The following is a 19,193-nucleotide window of genomic DNA, read 5'->3' on the forward strand; positions in this document are numbered from 1 at the left end:
ACTGTCAGTCCATCTTAAGCGTAGTGCACAGCAGTATTTTGTGCGTTTAATAGTTGTATGCCCGGAACAGGGTTAATGGCAGGCCCATGTAACTGAAGGCCCAAGCAAATGCAGTAGTGCAAGATGAGGTGTTGCTTTTTCTTGCAACCATTAAAGGTGATAAGATGACTATAAGAACCCAGCACAGTCTACTGTTGTGATGGCACAAACAAATCGCATGCTGGAGACACAGTGATCACAGTGGAATAATATCCCTGAAAAGCACACACTCACCACCCACTTCACGAGAAACATCTATTTCTTAGAAATACCTCCTATAATTGGACTGTTACAGATTAAACCCCATCTTTTGGAACCATACATTTGAGTGATTCTCCACTCATACCTGCAGAACATCCAGTACCATGCCATATGAGTGATGCTGCTGAGTTGAGAATGGTAGTCTAGTCAGCAGTGCTCCTGTGGTCAGAAACTGACCAGTGATGATAAACCAGGTGCAAAATTGGTTTTCTAGTAAAGTGGGTACATCAGCAAATGGCAATACATGGAGATTATTACAAAACAGACATGAAGGTTGCACGAAATATTGTAAAACTCAGGTGTGCTATTTCAGTCAAATTCTTTGTACGACTACTCGGGGCCAAATTCATAAAACCTACTCTCAGAATTAACGTCCCTGTGGTTTGTTTGATCTTCTGTCTAACACAACACATACACAAGTCATCAACAAAATTCTGCATGCACACCCATTTAGCTAATTGACAAATTTATTTAAAAGCCACATATTTGGTCTGTTCAGGCAAACTTAGGAACTGCAAAAGTAAGAGTATTCGAAGAGAAAGGTGACTTGCTTGAGCAGGATCTCAGAATGCCGTGAACCTTTGCTGTAAGAGATGCAAATTTAGGTGTTACAGAAAAAGGAACTATATACACATATAGACTGAGGAGAGCTACAGTTTTGCTGCTCTGCCATGATTTATAAGTATTTAGTCCAGTTCACCTATGCAGCTCTTGGTGAAAGTTATAAATGCTGTACGTTTTATGTAACTGGCAGTTTTCACTGGTCTCACAACTGGGGATAATCAGTCATCTGTCTCTTTGTCGTGGGTCTTTAATATGTATGGACTCATTTACATGTCAATTTTGATTGGCTTTCACCTTGTGCACAGGTGAATCTACTGCAGCGGTAAGTTGACACCCATGTAGTAATTATTGCCAGGGTAACTTTATGAATAGGAATTAAATACTGTGTCGCACATTGTGTATGGAGTAGCCCGGTTGCTGTCAAGTTTTATGAATCTGTCCCTCGGTCTCTGCCCATTATGCTGTGGTTTAATAGAGTAGTGGAATGCATTACTGCAGCTCCAAATATTTGCTCATGTCAGCTTGCACCTTGCACACACACCCTATGCCTCCTCTTCAGTGAAGAAACCGCTCTGTTTCTATGTTTATACCTTAAGATGCATAAGAAGAGGTACATGATTCGTTGGGAAAATACAAATTAAATACAACACTATTATATTCACTCAACCCTTTGTCTGATAGCTCATGGTTTCACCTGCATGAAATGAAAATGGCATGTCCTTTAGCCATGCTCTTATGGCTTTATATGCAATGTGGTTATGCTATGGCTAAGACACGTGACCTGAAAATAGGGCCCAGATTGTCACTGAGGATGAGCTATTGGCAGGTTAGGGCAGGGTGCCCTTTTCACTGCCTGTCTAAAAAGACACAGGCATGACTTATCACGTTTTTGTTCTCCTCCTGCAGTCCAAAATTGCCTTGTATTATTGTGCTGATGCTTTTTTCCTCCCAGGAGGCAAGGCTGGGGAATGTGTTGTCCCAGAGAAGAGCCCCCCAGCCCCAGCGCCTATGTTCACGTGTCTGGGGGCACATATAATGGCAGCATACCCCTCTGACATGTGCAGGCTGGGACATGGCATTTTAGACCTGAGCCCCAGCAACACGACAGGACTCACCGAGCAGAGATCCACTCTGGGTTGCCATCCTCTGGGCCTCGCATGTGCACTGCCAAGCACCAAGGAGGAGGATGTTACACAGTTGCTATGAAAATGCACGCTAGTCCCTTCTCTCATGTCACTGAGCGAGAGATCATCTTGCCTTTTTGTTGTTGTTGTTGTTTTTGTTCCACAGCCTGCTCACAAGGCTTGTTTTTAGTTGCCATGCACACCCCTTATTCTTTCAGTCACAGTGCACTTTTGGCTGCTGAGATTCATGGCTCAGAGCAAAGGGTGCGCATATTTCAACGTACAGTAGACGTACTGTATAAACTCACAAGTGTGTGAACTGACTGATGTGGGCACGGTGAGGAGAATTTCTCAGCCTTATTTTTATTTTTATTTTTTTATCCCTCCAGTGCCGCCTAAGCGTCATTCTGAATACAGCAGGTTGTGGTGGTGGTGTCTCTTTGGAAAAGATGAAATAAAAAAGAAAAAGAAAAACATCCCCTCTGCCTCTACCTCCCTGCCACTCCGTCCTGCTTCAAAAAACCCCATGCTTCGTTTTGTGAAAGTCATGCCTGCGGATGAAGGGTGGGGGTGGGGCTGCCTCCCCATCTAGTCACCTTCCTGATCTGCACGCTCACTCGCTTCCCGAGCCACCCACAGGTTCAGTCATGCGTATGCACGCACACACACACACACACATACATCCTTTTTCTCTCCTGTCTGCAATAAATGTCCAGCTCCCCACCCTATGACAGTGTCAGGGGAGTTGGGGATGAGTGGCAATCTATCTACACCGATGCTGCATAAACGGTGGCACGTGAACAGAGGGCTGACCCACCAGTCCCACCCCCACCCAACAAGGCCCCCCCCCGCCCCAACATGGTTTGCTGTGGCTGATGTTGTGTCACCTGAGAAGTTCCAGCCTTCCTAACGTGCTGGCCTGAATAATTCATCATGTGTTGCACCCCTCTTCTCTACTCCTGAGTCACTTCCCATTCCTCTGCAGACTCTACATTCTTTTGGCATGTTTAGGCAACAAAAGGTACGGGAAACATTTCTTTTACTGCTGCACCCTCCCCATCGGGAGGTAGTCTTGTTCCACTGGGACTGGTGCTCCCAGCTTCACTCCACTTGGGGTTAGCTCACATATTCCCCTCTTGCAGATAAGCACCTGGCATCGCTAGTTCTAGTTTCTTCACTGTGGCACTCTTAATGCAGCCAGCACTGCAGTACTGTGTCATTCAGCCAGGGGCCAGTGGGAAGCTGGGTTCGGGTGATGAGCTGTCTGCCTGAAGACCTGGGCCTCTGACCACAAAGGCCTACAGGGCTGCTTTTCACTTTGGCATAACTCTGCCAGATGTTGAAAAGACAGTCAGTTGAGGATGGATTAAGCCAACAGTTGGGGATACGGCATGGCAAAAGATTATCTCTGCTTCAACAGCTTCTAACTTCAAAGCATGAAGCCTACAGCCTGTGTAGCATGAATATAATGCTGTTGACTGGTTGATCCACTGGGAAATTTGAGATATTCAAAGCACCCTACATTTAATATACTATTGGTTGCTTATTTTAGAGGTCCTGCAGAATATCAATGCCCGAGTGTGTGTGTGTGTGTGTGTGTGTGTGTGTGTGTGTGTGTGTGTGTGTGTGTGTGTGTGTGTGTGTGTGTGTGTGTGTGTGTGTGTGTGTGTGTGTGTGTGTGTAAGTGTACATATGCATGAAGGAGAAAGGGGCTGGGAAACACATGGTGAGTGAAAGATTGGCATGGGCAGATTAAACCGCCAGAGTCCTGTGGGATTCCAAGGTCTTGATCTCCATTTGGTGTGTCTTTCCTGAAGTGCAGATCAAAGCACACACCAAACAAAGATCGGGTTCACGTGGCTCACATAAAGGGGCGGGGCAGCTCTCATATCAAACATGACTTTTATCTTGTGACTCATTGTTCAGCTTCAGCTGTTAGCCAGCGAGAGTCAAAGATCTCCCTATGGTTGGCTTTAATCGTGCCAGGTTCCCTCCAGTTATCTCCACTTGTTTTGTTTTTTTTTGAAGTGGTGCCATTAGTATTGCGCTAGCTTGTCACTAATGTGCGGCAGTGAGAGGTGAACGAGAAATTCTCAGCAGACTCCAGGTTATGCTTCAAAAGCATTTGCACATAGGATTCTGATGGTTAGCCATGCTGTACATGTGTGAATGTGATTTAATTATGCCAGTGACTGTCATCACTTTTTCAGTGTGCTTTTTCTGCATTTGCTTATTTAATTTCATATCATAGAAATGATAGTAAAGCAATGTCGTAACAAAGATGAAGGTTGCCAGTCATTTAGACCTGTAAGTCAGTAGTTTGCTCATATTTCACTGACTGGCATCTCTTTATCTCTCTCTCTCTTTCTTTTTCTCTCTCCTTCTCTCTCTCTCACTCTCTTTAGGATGGCATGGGTCACTTGCGGATCACAGAGAGGGGCCTGAAACTAGAAGGTGACTCGGAGTTCCTCAAACCTCTGTATGCCAAAGAAATCCAGTCCAGAACAGTGAGTACACATTGGGGGGGCCCTGGGGTCACCATGGCCAAGTTCGTCCTGGCCCCAGTCAGCCATAACACTATAGCTGAGAACGGAGTGGCTGGATGGCTGGGTAGTGTCTGGTGTGTGGGCCTTATCTCATCTGTCTAGTGATGGGAAAAGACAGAGAGAAAGAGAAAGAGAGAAGACAGAATTTTGAAGGAGGTAGAGGGAGTGGACTGAATAGCAACACGCTGCCAAGATTAAAAACAACTGTCTGCTGGTGATGAGGAAAGATGGTCTCGTGAGCATCTTATTTAATGTTGACGTCTTTTAATATTTTGGAAAAGACTAAGATGGGCCTTATGTGGATCTATTAAAAGGTGACGTCCTGAGAGTCTATATGCCAAATACACTTGGAGTTTCTAGTGCTCAGGAAATTAGACTCTAAACAGATGTGGGTTGACCCAGGTTTGCTTGAGTTTTACAACCTTGCTTTGGGTTATGTTTGCACTGATTCCCTCAGTGAATATTTAATACAACTGCTGTGAATATTTCCCAGTGTAAGACATGTAATATTGATGAGAATGCGACTTAGCCAGCAGATCCCATGCTGATGCTATTCGTATTTGGTGACTGATGAATTCCCAGATGCAGCAAAAGAGCCCATAATTATGAAATCATTTTGTTTTAATTAGGGGCTGTGAACAAGAGTTCACTCAGGGCTACAGTCAAGCTCAGATTACACACTCTGTGAGGAGAATGTGCTGCCCTTTCCACACCACACACAACCATTGCTAGTCCAGGAGGATCACGCCAAACACTGTCCTGTTAATTAGTTTGAATTAGGTATTTTGACATAAGGCCTAGTACAGACTTGAGTGCCTGAAAAACCATGAGACCCTTGCAAGTGCTTCAATTCATCACTGTTGCAACTTTCAACAATGTGCAACTGAAACGTAATTGACTCCTTCTACTACTTGTCTCACCCAGATCTTATTAGATATGTTTCTCTGGTTGTGCCCTCATTTTCACGAAAGCCAGATGTTCTCACAATGATCCACTGCTTTCACTAAGCTGAGAAAAACCGGAGCGGCGATGTATAATTTACATCACGGCAATATCCTCCGCTTTTAACACACAACACTGTGCACAATTAAGCAGTCAACCGGAGAAGTGAAATGTTCTTGAGATTGAGAAGGATCTAGGCATCAGTGAATTGCAATGGATGCATGTCTTTAGGGCAGCAACAGATGGTTCGTGCTCTGGAGTGGAACATCGTTATTGACATGTGCACTGCAGGCGCTGCAGAAATAAGCCCAGAGGAGACACGAATGTCACAGTTTCAGTTGTTGTGCAAAGTTGGCCTTAATTTCCAGCCTCCTCTTAACACACACAGAATGAGCCAAAAACTAGTTATGAAGTGGCATATATCAATTCAAGGTTACAATCCTCAGCTGAAATTGTAAACCATCAACAACAAAATTATTTTCATGCTGAACTCTCTTTAATAATTATATATCATCAGCTATAAAACAATGTTCTTAACTAAACATAAGGGAATTAGTCAATACTTGATTATAAAAAATCAATAAATGATTTTTAAAATCATGCATTTCTTTAAAATTAAGTAAGCAGAACCATTCAAATTTACAAATAAAAAAAGATTATTATGATGAATAACAAAATATTTGTAAATTGTACAAAAGTGTTCCATTTAATGTGAATAGTTGAATAACGATTGGGTGATGTATGAAAGGGTTAGATACTGACATTTTGTTCTCTCTTTCAATAGGGCAGTCCACTTTTCCTGCAGTCATCTAAAAACATCTCCATTAACATCCTCAATGAGAAGAAACACCCAGTCTCACAGCTAGTTGCAGGTAAGCAGTCATCCAATGGGCTTTGACCAGATAAGTGATCATATGGTGAACTTTCATATTAAAATTCCCCCTGGAGTTAAACATCTAATGCGTGCACTAAAAAGACTCGAGAGTAATTAAGATAGAATCTGACGAATCATAGGAGATGCTATCAAAGCTGAAGACAGCAGGACCTGTGTGCAGCAGCTGTGTGCACACAGAGAGTAGGGAAACTGAGAGCAACTTGATAAAATACATACCGGCTTTAGGAAAGCAATTTAGGCTAGTGTTTTAAAAGCGAGAAAATGAGTCATGCAGCAAATGTTAGACTTTATGGGACAGATGGTAATATTACTCTTTAATAAAGAAAGAGTTCTTGGTTGATCTCATGTCTCATGAGATCATACCTCATAACTATAGCTGGAGATGTATTCATTACAGACTATTAGTGCTCTGTAATTGCATGTGCATGGATGCATGTATTATATAGTCCTGGGTAATAGTGCAAGAGTGGTGGTATATTTCAATGAAAAGCAATTTAGCCTGAAATAGGCTAGTTTAGTAACTACAATTTTAATGTAATGTTAAAAAGAAGATACGCAAATCACAAATGAAGAAATGTAGTCCATCTGAACAGGTGCTTTAGTTACTTAATTCTAAATCAGGGGCCTTAAATGAAAGTCCCCAGGGTTTAACCTGATTTCGCTCACGAAGGGCACGTTAATTAACTGATGAGCTGAATTAGAAAGAGGAAAGACATTCGGCTGTGCCCTTGCAGAACCGCAGTTTAATCCATGGTGAGCTTGCAAGTGCATTTAGTATGTAAATACATTTCAAATTCTCCCTTTCTCTCTCTCCCTCTCTCTCTTTCTCCCTCTCTCTCTCTTTTTACTCTCTGCCCGTTGTCGCTAGCTTCTTGCCACAATCATTTGTAAATGTCTTGCATTGTCTCTCTCACTGTGCCACAGGATCTTAAACGGGAGTTGGGAATTTCATATTTCACTGCTAAACTGTGAAATAGTGAACTGAAAACGTCAATTTACCAACCACTCTGCAGGTTCTCATGGAGTTCATGCACGTGGCAAGATGCTTGAAGTGAGGTCAAGTGCAGGAAAGCTGCTGTTCTCTGCTGATGACCAGGAGGTAGTGGTGGGAGCCGAGAGGTTACGAGTGATGGGTGAGCACACAAGATTAAACAAGCTTATTTTCCAGAATGTTCATTTTCGATCACAGAGACAGCCTTGGCTCTGCTTTTTGTGCGAGTGTTCTTTATATTCTGAAGAGAATCCCTCAACTTTGTATTGTAAATTTGATTATTTAACCAGTATAAATCATTTATGACTAATCTTGTAAATGGGCAGAACTGACCTGGCTAGGTGTGTTCTAAAAACAGAATAGTTAAGCACTGTGGTTTGTAATTAAAAGGCATGAAAACAATATGGAAAAGTGGGTGCACTTATGAGCTCATACAATACTCTTAGAATGGAGATGTATAAGCACTTAGCTGCCAAATTATATTTAATTGTCTTGGCCAGATGCCCACATCCACATATAATGTTATTGGAATCTAGAAAAATCTAGAAAATCCCTGTCCTGTAGTTCTCAAATGAGAGCATACTACCTCTTATCCGTATACATTGTTTAATTTCTAAAGTTATCATAATAATACACACAAATAACAAAGAGAAATTACAAATGCATACAGCAAGATAGTCCAGGTCTCCCCGACTTAAGGGTCATAAGAGTCTACAGTCTCTCTAGGTCACAGGAAGGAAGTGTTTATTATTAGTGATTATTATTTACATGATCATTGGTGATTCTGATTTTTTAAACTTGGATTTCCAGATTGGATTTCCAAATATTTTCATAAACCTTAACAAACTAAAAATGGGCAATATTATCTTGACCCAAAAGCAAGGCAGTGAGTGTAATTCTGCACAATATATCCAAATGAACCATGCTGCAAAAAAAGCCTTGCTTATTTGGCTACCTTTCAATAAATGAAGAGAGAAATGTATTCTCAGAAGGAACAGAGAAACAATAAAATGCTGTGACAAATTGTCTTCTCTTTTAATGGTGGAGGAAGCCAAGAACTCCTATGACCCACCCTGCTACATACCATGATGTTCATCATAGTGGATATACTTTTCGAGGAGATTAGCCCATTTTCAGTCTCTGAGAGTAATCTCAGTATAGCAAGTGCTACAGGAACCTCAAATGGAATGTCCAGCAAATGGTAACTGCTGGTCAGACATTGTAGCCAGGCTCCTGAGCTACTGATTTTGAGTGCAGGGTGCTGTTGGTGGGATTATGGAAGCGTCTGACCTGCGTATGTAATGAATACCCTGCTCGGACACACTTCATGACCCGGGTGGGGTTTAAGAACAGCTGTGCTATGATGCAGGGCAGACACAAAAAAGGCAGACTATACACTAATTTAGGAGATTGTAACACTGAGTATGTATATTTAAATATGTTCACAAAAGAAGAGTCTTAATTTTTCAAGCAGTATGCATTGAAATGTGTAGAACCGAACTCATAAAAAGTATTGTACCCTGAAGGTTATTGGTATATATATTGTTATTGGTATATATAGTTTCATTATTTTCTCATCCTTCTGTGGTACTTCAAGGATCACTTTTATTGACCACTGCCCAACCTGTTTATTACTGCTTCAAGAGACAAAAGGCTACACGGCTAGCTTCATATGGCTCAGGATTAGATGTAAGCACCTGGCACACAAAGCTGATAAGCCTAAGAAATCGTACTCTTCTACCATACCAAGATAACTAATTAACTCACTATGGGTGTGAGCAAACTTTGTAAATGACTGGCAACTTATGATAGGTAGACAGTGGTAGGTAGGCTCTGATATAGTAGGAAAGTAGGCTATGATAGGTAGGCTATAGTAAGTAGGCTATGATAGGTAGACTGTGATACGTAGAGTATGACAGGTTTTCATGGCCTACCTGTCATAGACTATGATAGGCTGTTAGAAACCTGCTCCAGGGCACTCTGTCACCTGCTACAAGCCATCTCTAGTATCGTTCTTTCTCCATTTAATGCACCCAAATTTGACACAAATCTACTTTCTCTATGCTTGTTCATGCTGATATTATTAGTAATATCACAGTAAGGAATATGCCTTTGCCTGTTTAGGCCCTCTAGTGGTAAATGGTTATGGGTACTATGGAGCATGGAACATAAATTCATTATTAGAGATTTTTCAAAAGGAAAGGGGCTTCTGAGGGCAGAGAGTAATGACTGGAAGCGATTGATAAGTGGGTGAGCAGCAATGATTAACAGCAGGGTTTTCTAACCTAGCCTACAGCATACTCTTACAGGCTTGTCCTGTTTTAAGACTTTGGCATGTGTCAAGAATACCAAGCCTTAAAATCGGATTGGCTGCTGCTACCGTGAATGGTTAAAGGCACAGCTTCTCCAAGTCCGCTTACATTGCTGACTGATCACAACTCCGAATCACCACGCCATCTGTATTGCCCTGTATCTACCATCTCTACTGTGCCTGCTAAATGTTACGAGCGACCTATTCATGGGAGGTCTTTGAACACTGTCATTTGAGCAGGGGGGGGGCCCCTCCCTTTTTTGTGTGTCATATTTGGCCCCAGAAAGGAAAGTGTAGAGAGGCTCCGAGCTGAGCTGCATTAGTTCAAAATCCCCAATGCTCCAAGAGAGTATATTTTTTTCTCTGGCCATTTATTTTAGGAAATAAAAACCATGACTTTTCAAGGTTGTTTTGTGTTGCATTTGATCTCGGCCCAGCACTTCTCTCAGGGGCAGCACTCAGCTTTCCTTTAAAGAGATTACTCAGGTCTGGTCTACATCCATTTTTTTCCCCTGATGATTTTCTCTAAGCCACAGTTCATTACCTTACATTCACTTGGCTTACAGATGGACTGTGGTTCTTGAGATGCCCCCAAAATCTGTTCGCCTCCCTACACTCAACTCAGGTATTCTTTGAAGACTATCTAGCTGAGCTTTTGTGGTCTGTGTAAAGGCAATTCTGTCAGTCACACAGGGCAAGAGGTTGTGAGCTCCATATTGTTAAGGAAATCCTCTTACACTAATACTATTAACAACCTGGTTAAATATAAGGAGAAGCTAAAATGAGGTTCTGTCTTTCATAATAAGAATGCTCTTTTATGTTTGTAGGATGTAAGTAAATTTGTTCATCAACTATAAAGATGTTTGCAAAGCAGAGTAAACTTTACTAATCTAATAAGGTAAAAACAAATGTTATTGCTCAAACTTTGTAATACTATTGTATCTAGAGAGTGAGAGGAAACAGCAGAATTCAATTACTATACAAATCAATCTAACCCACATACAAGACACTTTAATGGTCTATTTAAATAAATATTAATTATTATGTTTATTTTTATCCCCACTCTGGTTGATCTTCATGTAAACATTCTGACTTATTAGTTACATAACTAGTAAAACTGTGTCTGCACTCCACTGATGGGTTTGGATGTAATGCAAGAAATGGTTCCTGATTGGTCCCCCGAGCCTGAAGCAGGTTTTCTTTTGGGCTGCTGTGTCAAACAGAGCTCTAGTATCTATCAGGGGAGTTTACTGTTTTATTTCAGTAAAGCTCAGCAAGGTCTTGGCAGAAGCACACTAAACTCAATTTATTTCTTTCAGACTCATTTTGCAGCTTCACTCAACAAGCCTCAACAAACTCATTCTACGACTACTCCAATAAACAGCAAAAAAGACTGATTTAGAAGCTGCATTTAGAGAGGGCTTTTCGCTTATCTCCGCGGGGCATCATTTTCACCCTTTTGACAAGAAGAAGGATCTTTTGCATCTCACGCTGCCGTTAAACACTGCTCTAGTATATCATGTGCACCCTCTTTGCATGCCATGCTTAAGACTAGACTGTTGCCATTGCTGGTGTTTTTTTTTAGATATCATCTTGTGACTGAAGTGCTAGTATCTTGCTACTGTCTCAATAGCTTGTTGTTCTTGTTGTTTTGCTGCACAACTTTTGTGGCCTACATTGGCCATGCTAACCTTTCACAAAATGCTGCCAGTCTCCTTCAGCCAGCAGTCCACCTTTCACACCATATCATTTGCCTCACCACCCACCACAAGCTCCAACCCAACCAGAATAACCACAAGGTTGAAGTCCTGGTCCTCATCTTCCTGCAATACTTGTGTCACAACCAGTCTAGGTTGACCCATAGCAGAGAGGATGGAGTGATGGCTTGAGAACTGGGAAGACTGCAACTGAGGTGAACTGTTGCAAAGTGTACCACAAACGTGAACTAACACAGTGACTGGTATCCAGCTTCAGAACCAAATAAAACTAAAAACAAACTATGACCAACCCTACACCTTGCATGTACAACAAACATACAAAATGGCTGGAGAAGGTTAAACAGAGCGTGAAACAACAGTCAGCAAAATGGTAAGCCCAAAGAGGCAACAAGCGTGAGCTCTGGGCTGCCCGAATTGCATCGTCAAGGCCTCTACTATAGTCATCAGCCTTCCAGATATGCTGTTGCAGGACAAAATACATCATCGTGAGGAAACACGGGACGTGTGGAGTTGTGGGACAGGTGCTGTAGTGCTGCAACAGGATAGAAGGAGAGACAAAAGATTAAAAAAGAAAAGAAAAGCACACATCCGAGCGCACACAGATAGAGCCAAGTGTAACACCTCACTGCTGTTTGCTGTTAGGCTGCTTGCCTCTCAGGCCAGCGTTGACCACTGCCCTAAAACCATTTTTAAACTACTCTCACATGATTTTTTTTAAAGGCAGGTGTATTCCTTTAAAGTGTACGCTTCTCATCCACAGTGCAGGTTGGTACTGAATCCTAGGATTTTGACTTTGAAAGGACGTGGCGATTCGTTCATAAGCTGATCCAAGTGGGCTAAAGCAGAGCAGCCTCTGGATGTGTGCTCCCAAGCAAGACATTTGCCCAGGGTTTATATGCAGGATTGCCATCAGACCCAGTACAAGGCACCAACCCTTTTATAGGCCTTTATAAAGGTGATTTATGTCACCTTTGAAGGGCCTTTAAATGGTTGCACCTGGAGGTTTTCTGAGAGTAATGTTTTGCTTTAAACACAATGATAACACTGAGACTTGCAATAAGCCTCTCAAACAAACAAAAAAAAACAAAAACGGCCAAGCTCAAATCTAGGTTTTTTTTTCTTGCTCACCATATCCCTCTAGATAGTATCGCATGAGCTTCAGCACTCAATATATTAGAAATCTGTGTGATCTTTAATGGTGTATCATATCTTATACATAGAAAGTTTTTTTTTGCTGGTGTCAGAGACAAAGATTATTACAAGGTTGAGGTTTGGGTGCTATAACCATGAGGTATGGGGAAGGGGCTAAGGACAGTAAAAAAACATTAAGTAACATGTTTTCTCAGATCCTGTCCTCAATCAGAACCTGCAAAAAATTATTCCAGGTATTGGCCTCACATCGAGCGGCTGTTTGGATCATCCATTAGAATGTCTGTGTGCTGGAGTCACCAACAATGCATTATTGTCACAAGGGAGAAGATCAACTAAATACAGGGAGATAAGTACATTTTCAGAAGTTAATCTTATAGAAATTCATAGAGCTGACACATTAGCTATTATGTTTGGATTTATTGTTGAATAGCACCAATGTTCTACTGGGTGCTTTGGTTTAAAGACCTTGTTCATTCGAGAAGATAACACTTGAGTCTCTGATCATTTTTGAGCAATAATTCTGTTATCTGCTAGTCAGTAGCATGAATGAGCAGTTTGTGTAATTTTCTTGCATTTCACTACATTCGCATCTATGTGAGATATGATATGAGGTAACTAATGCTGAACTATTTCATTTTCTGCATGTGCTTCTTTCAACCCAGAACAGAATTGTCCCTCCAGCTGGGAACACTTGATTACAATGTTTTGCAACTCTTTCAAGATAAGCACCTCTTCATCAGATCAAAAAGCGTCACCATATCAGTCTCTGCTCATATCCGCGATACAGCTCAGATATATATATATATATATATATATACACGTATATACATATATACATATATACATATATATGTATATGTACATATATGTACATATATATGTCTTTTTATATATATATAAATATATATATATAAATATATATACATGTATATACATATATACGTATACATATATACATATATACATATATATGTATATGTACATATATGTACATATATGTCTTTATATTATATATATATATATATATATATATATATATATATATATATATATATATATATATATATATATATAAAGACAGCTAAGGAAAATGCAACTTGAAATGGGCTTGATGTAGGAGCTACAATTTAGTTTCAATTTAGCTCTGCTCTACAGGACATTGTTTTAGAGGAAATTAGGACGATATCAAAAAACACCTGCTAGACATATAATTTAGTGCTGTCACCAAGTACTAGAGTTTTTATAGCTTGCCTTGCTTGTGTGTGTTACACAGAAATGTGAGTTACAGGCAATCTCCACTTCAGGGGCCCTGGATCACAGCTTTATATTAAACACCATGAAACAAGTTTCAGTTTTGTCACTGAATCAAATCACCATTAGGGGAAAAAGGAGAAAGAACCATGGGGAAATACCATTAAATAACATTAAATAACATTTACTCACATCCTCTCCTGTATAAAGAAATTCAATAAAAGGCCAAAAAACATCTGAATCTTTGGGAGGAAATATTGTCTGTGAAAAATAAATATTATATTACACCATAGTATTTTAACAAGACCAAAGCCACTTGCTTGTGTACACAAACCGGACTCTTAAGAGTAGTGCATTTGGGCACTGGGATTATAAAAGTGCATAGGCAAAGTGCATCACCTCAGATGAGCATGACTGCTAGTCAAACTGAAAAGATGCAGTCATCATCAGAAGCACAGTTTTACACCCACAAGAACAACACCATCAAAGTTTGATAGTCAGCTTGAATTTTTAATGGCCATGCTCAAAGCAGCTCTTTTCCTTGTTTGCTCTATCACTAGAGCCATAGGAGCGGGTCACCTCATCCTGATCGCAACCCCACTTGGAGACCAGCGTGGGTGAACTGCAGAGCTTTATTAACACACTCGGCCAACAGGAAGTAGAGCACCACCTTAAACGATGGGCTTATTACAGCTCTCTGGCCTGGGACCGACAGACTCTGGGGACAGGCCTCACACAGAGCGGAGTGTCCTTGCTGACTGGAGCTTCCCCATTATTAGGTTCCTCTAATATTGAGGAGTGCTTAGGTTAATAAGCACAGGGTCCAGTCTCCCATGTCATTGCACCTCATATCTGTTTTTTTGTCATATCTGCAGTTAAAATGAAACATTAAAGTATGTATTTTCATCATCAATGGTTAGCTAATCACTGCATAAAAATGAGGAAGCCTGACAAACAAGGGCAGAAAACTACAGACTACAGATCAAGGTGCAGCAATGTACTCTCTAGCCAGCGCCTCCCTCAACTCGCACCCTTCTGGGCAGCCTAGAAGAGCCAATATAACAAATTAAAGTGGGAGACAGTTGGGGGGATAATTAAATTTGTGAAATGGAGGGAAGGCAAAACAGTGTCCCACCACTGTAATTAAAATGGCCTGTGACAGGAGAAGATGAGGAAGAGCATGGAGGATGTTCACACATTCCCACCTTGTCTCTCTGTCCCTTTCTCTCTATTTCTGTCTGTCTCTCTCTCTCTCCATCTCTATTTCTCTCCTGCATGTTCACAGTTAGGAGTAGTCCACAGGGTAATGATATTACTGTTCTTTTTTTTTTTGGCTAATGATAATTAAAGCTCATTGATTAGCCTTGATTGTATCCCATTGACTCCATGCAGCAGAAGATAATTTGAACTAAATACCACACTTGATAAAATGATGATGCTCAGTGAAACTTTCATGTTTTTTCTTTTTCCTTTTTCAAATATTCATTTGGTTTGTTGAGTTATTGACAGAAAATACAACAGTGGCTTTTGCTCTTGTGGCATCATCTACTAGAAAAGAGAGGATTTTTTTTTTTCAAGGAACAGTGTATTGAAGTGAAAAAGATTAACGCATATACTTACTAACACATGCCTCTGAACCCACCACCACTACTTTAAACTGAAAACATAATCCTTTTTCTTGTTGTTGCTAAAAACACTTTTCCTTGTGCTCAACATTTCCAGTTAAAAAATCTGACACTCTTGCATTTTAATGCATTTTTCTCACATTATTTTAGCTCCTTACACCTTTGGCAAAAAAGGCCTTGAGGCTATAATAAAGTAATGCAAATCAAACATTTCAATGACCAAGAAGTGTTTAACTAAAATTATTTTACATTTTAAACTCTTCAAAATAGCTCCTTTTTGTTTTCATGGCAGCACTGCAAACTCTTGACATTCTTTCAACCAGCTTTGAGGTAGCTACCTGAAATGCTTCAGTAATAGCCATGAAGTAGATCCCACAAGATTTTGGCACAAGTTGGTTGCCATGCTGTTATTCATGGGTACAACTCATCCCCAATTAGCTATACAGAGTTCATATCAACTCATCTCCATTAGCTATATATATATATATAGCTATATATATATATATAGTCCATATCAGGTGACTGTGGGGATCTATCTATCTATCTATCTATCTATCTATCTATCTATCTCTCTCTCTCTCTCTCTCTCTCTCTCTATATATATATATATATATATATATATATATATATATATATATATATATATATATAGACCATATAATGTCTGCAATCTGCAATATCATTATTACACAACATGTTGTCTTGTTTGAAGCATAACGACTGTCCAACTAGATACTCATGAGAGGTGATAGTGTGCAGTTGCAAAATACTGTGATAGTCATTCTTGTTCAGTGAGCCATATATAAATCTCCAACAGTGTATCCAGCAAAACACCCCCGCCCTGTCAGATGCATCACCTGCACCATGCATCACAGTGGGGGCCACAAATGCTGCCATTATCCATTTACCTTCTCTGCATCTCAGAAAGCATGGCGGTTGGAGCCAATACTTTCAAAAATGGACTTGTCTGACCAAGGAGCTCATTTCTAGTCTTCTAGTGACCATTGTTTGTGTTCTTTTGTTCAACCAAATCTTTTCTTCTCATTGACATTACCCAGAAGAGCTTTCTTTGCAGCAGTTCTACCATAAAGACCTGATTCAAGCAATCTCCTCTTAGTGGTTGAGGTTGAGATGTACTTGCTGCTAGAGCACGATAAAACATTTATGTCAGCTGTGATCTGTGGTCCTGTTAACTGGTGATAATTATATAACTCTAATATGCTTGTCCTCTGCAGCAGAGGTACCATATGGTTTTTCCTGGGGCAATTTTCAGTGCCACATTTATTGTAGCATTGGTGCTACAATTGACGGTTTTGGCAACTGCACTTGTAGAATCTTTCAGAGCTATGGCCATCATTTTTTAACCTAATTGTGGACTGACTTTCCTCTTTGCAGTGTTCAGCTGTTCTTGCATTACTATTGATTATTACAACAAAAACCCTAAATATTTCTAAGATATAAGTCCACTGGTATTCACTCTGCCTTGCAACAACATAAATGATTATCTCATGTGTTTAGACTAGGAAAGGTTTTAAATATATATAGTACTTCAGGCACCTGGGATCACTTTCTAGTCACTTTTGCACACACATTATGAAACCTTTTTTGTGGTCATTTTGTGGTCAATCTATTTATTAGCACATTTGGATGATGCCTTAAAACACATTTTTCAATAAAGATAATTTTATAAAATCATTTTTGCATGGAAGCAAACTTGAGAATTTATATTTAATAAATATATATCTGTTATTTTACATGTTTTAATTGAAAATGGCTAAATGAACGAGAAATATAAGATTTTCAACATATGAGTCGCTCACTGAATAGAGTGAAATAAGCAAGAGCATGAAAGCAGTGGTGCTATTCTAATCCCCTCCTGCAGACGCTTGTTTGCACCCCAAAGATTAACAGTCTATGAAATGTGGAACAGGAGATTTCCTTTAGGGAGATATAAGGACACCACATTTCATGGTTTTATCATGACTGAATAGGAAATGTGCTATGCCGAATGACCATTGGATTCCTGTCAGGTGACCAACAGTGAGTGAATGATGAAGAGTCCATAAAAGTAGGTGAGTTATGCTTAAGCCGCTGCTATACCTGTGGTCCTCTTCTCAGAGATTCCACGCCACGTAAATAAATCTCCGGGACACTGGTCAGCCAGCCGGATTAGATGCTCAACCTGAGCACTGCTGTGGTATACGTCTCTACGCCTATTCAAAAGGAAACCACAAAGTGTCATGGAGTGATAATCGATAAAAGAGTGGGGTTTTAGGACCTGGTTGATGTGGATGTGGAGTTGAGAATGTGGAAGAATTTCTGGAGCTTTTAACACCGCTCTTGCACCAATAAACATCATGCTTAGTGACAGATCTACCCCAAAGGGATAAATGTGTGAAAATAAATTCATTTAAGCACTGCACAGATTCATGGCAAATATATATATATATAGGGGTCTTTCTGTTATCCAGGCAGAGATGTTTACAAGTCACTTTGTCTGAGTCAAGTCACTGGGGTACGAGTCCAAGTTAAGTCTCCAGTATCTGGATAAAAGAGTCGAGTCCCAAGTCCCCCAAAGTTTTTTACATTTTTTTTGGTTACACTTTGTCTCCAATTCACTTGCTACATGAAGCAAATCAGAACATTGGGAGACTGAGCTCTCTGTGAGTAGAATGTGCTTTCTCTCAATTATTGCAGCATCAGATATTTACCTAACAGTAATATTTTACAGTATATAGAAATATTTTAAGAATATGAAGCATGATGAATATTTTCTGTGCACTTTGTGGCAATTGGGTTAGTTTAAATCTCAAATACAGTAAGAATCTATGGTTACTTTGATAATTTTATAACTTATTAAATGATGTCGTTCTAGTGTAACTTGAGTCTTACATTATAACACGTTTAACCCCTTCTACTAAGTTAGCTTGCTAGCAGTTGCAGTTAAGACAAAGTTGCAGTTAAGACAATACATTCACAAAACCAATTAGACTAGAGAACTAGCTAGCTAACTTGCTCCTGTCTAGCTAACTAACATGCTTGCTGATCATATCAACGTTTTGCTGTGTTTTAAGATGTCTTATAAAATTAGATGTTGTTTTGCCGCTGTCCTTTGTTTTGATGCTGCATGTAGTGTCCATCTGATTCAAAAGGATTTGCACCCAAAGGTGATGATTAAAGGCGCATTGTAGACATACAGTATTTAACATTTAACTTCAGCATGACAACTGCTTAATAAAGTGCATGACAGTTTCAGAATTGACAGGCCAGGTGCTCATGTAACATTAGACAGAAAAGAAAAGTTTTATTCAAACGATGGGTTAGATTTTTGTTTCTCCCCAGACTAAACCTGATGCCTAACCCACGAGTCAAGTCTTGAGTCAGTTAAGCAAAAGTAGTTCAAGTTCCAGTCACCATCTCTGCATACAGATAGTTCCTTGCTGCAGGCTGTGGGGAGATATCACCCCTAAGAACTTAATGCGATCCTGACACTTCATTTCTTAAACTTACACCCACTCAGGTTCTCGGTGGGCCACCATTTGTACCATCCACTTACAAGTGCCCTCAGGTGTGATCTTAGGCCCTTTACAGACTTTCTTATGCACTTAGTTGGAATACACACTCTACTGACTGTGTGCGAATACCCAGCACATCATGCAGTAGGCCTTTTCCAGACTGAACTACCCACCTCCTTCTGAAATGAAGAGTCGCTTCCACAATAAAAGGCCCCTTTGGGACGTTGGCGTGATTTTCACCTGGATATACACACTACTG

The 19,193-nt window shown here is 40.3% G+C and overlaps 1 protein-coding gene across 4 annotated transcripts in view; it reads left to right on the top strand.

Annotated features, from left to right (window-relative positions):
- The window catches only part of sgcd (sarcoglycan, delta (dystrophin-associated glycoprotein)), a 129,733-nt gene that overhangs the window by 95,178 nt on the left and 15,362 nt on the right, over positions 1-19,193 (top strand). For all 4 annotated transcript variants that reach the window (XM_027000107.2, XM_027000108.2, XM_027000109.2 and 1 more), the window contains exons 3-5: positions 4,394-4,495; positions 6,261-6,348; positions 7,385-7,504. In XM_027000107.2, coding sequence (XP_026855908.1) covers positions 4,394-4,495; positions 6,261-6,348; positions 7,385-7,504 — 310 coding nt within the window. The remainder of the gene's footprint in view (positions 1-4,393; positions 4,496-6,260; positions 6,349-7,384; positions 7,505-19,193) is intronic.

The sequence above is a fragment of the Electrophorus electricus genome, chromosome 6, assembly GCF_013358815.1.
Source record: "Electrophorus electricus isolate fEleEle1 chromosome 6, fEleEle1.pri, whole genome shotgun sequence".
NCBI classification, from domain to species: domain Eukaryota; kingdom Metazoa; phylum Chordata; class Actinopteri; order Gymnotiformes; family Gymnotidae; genus Electrophorus; species Electrophorus electricus.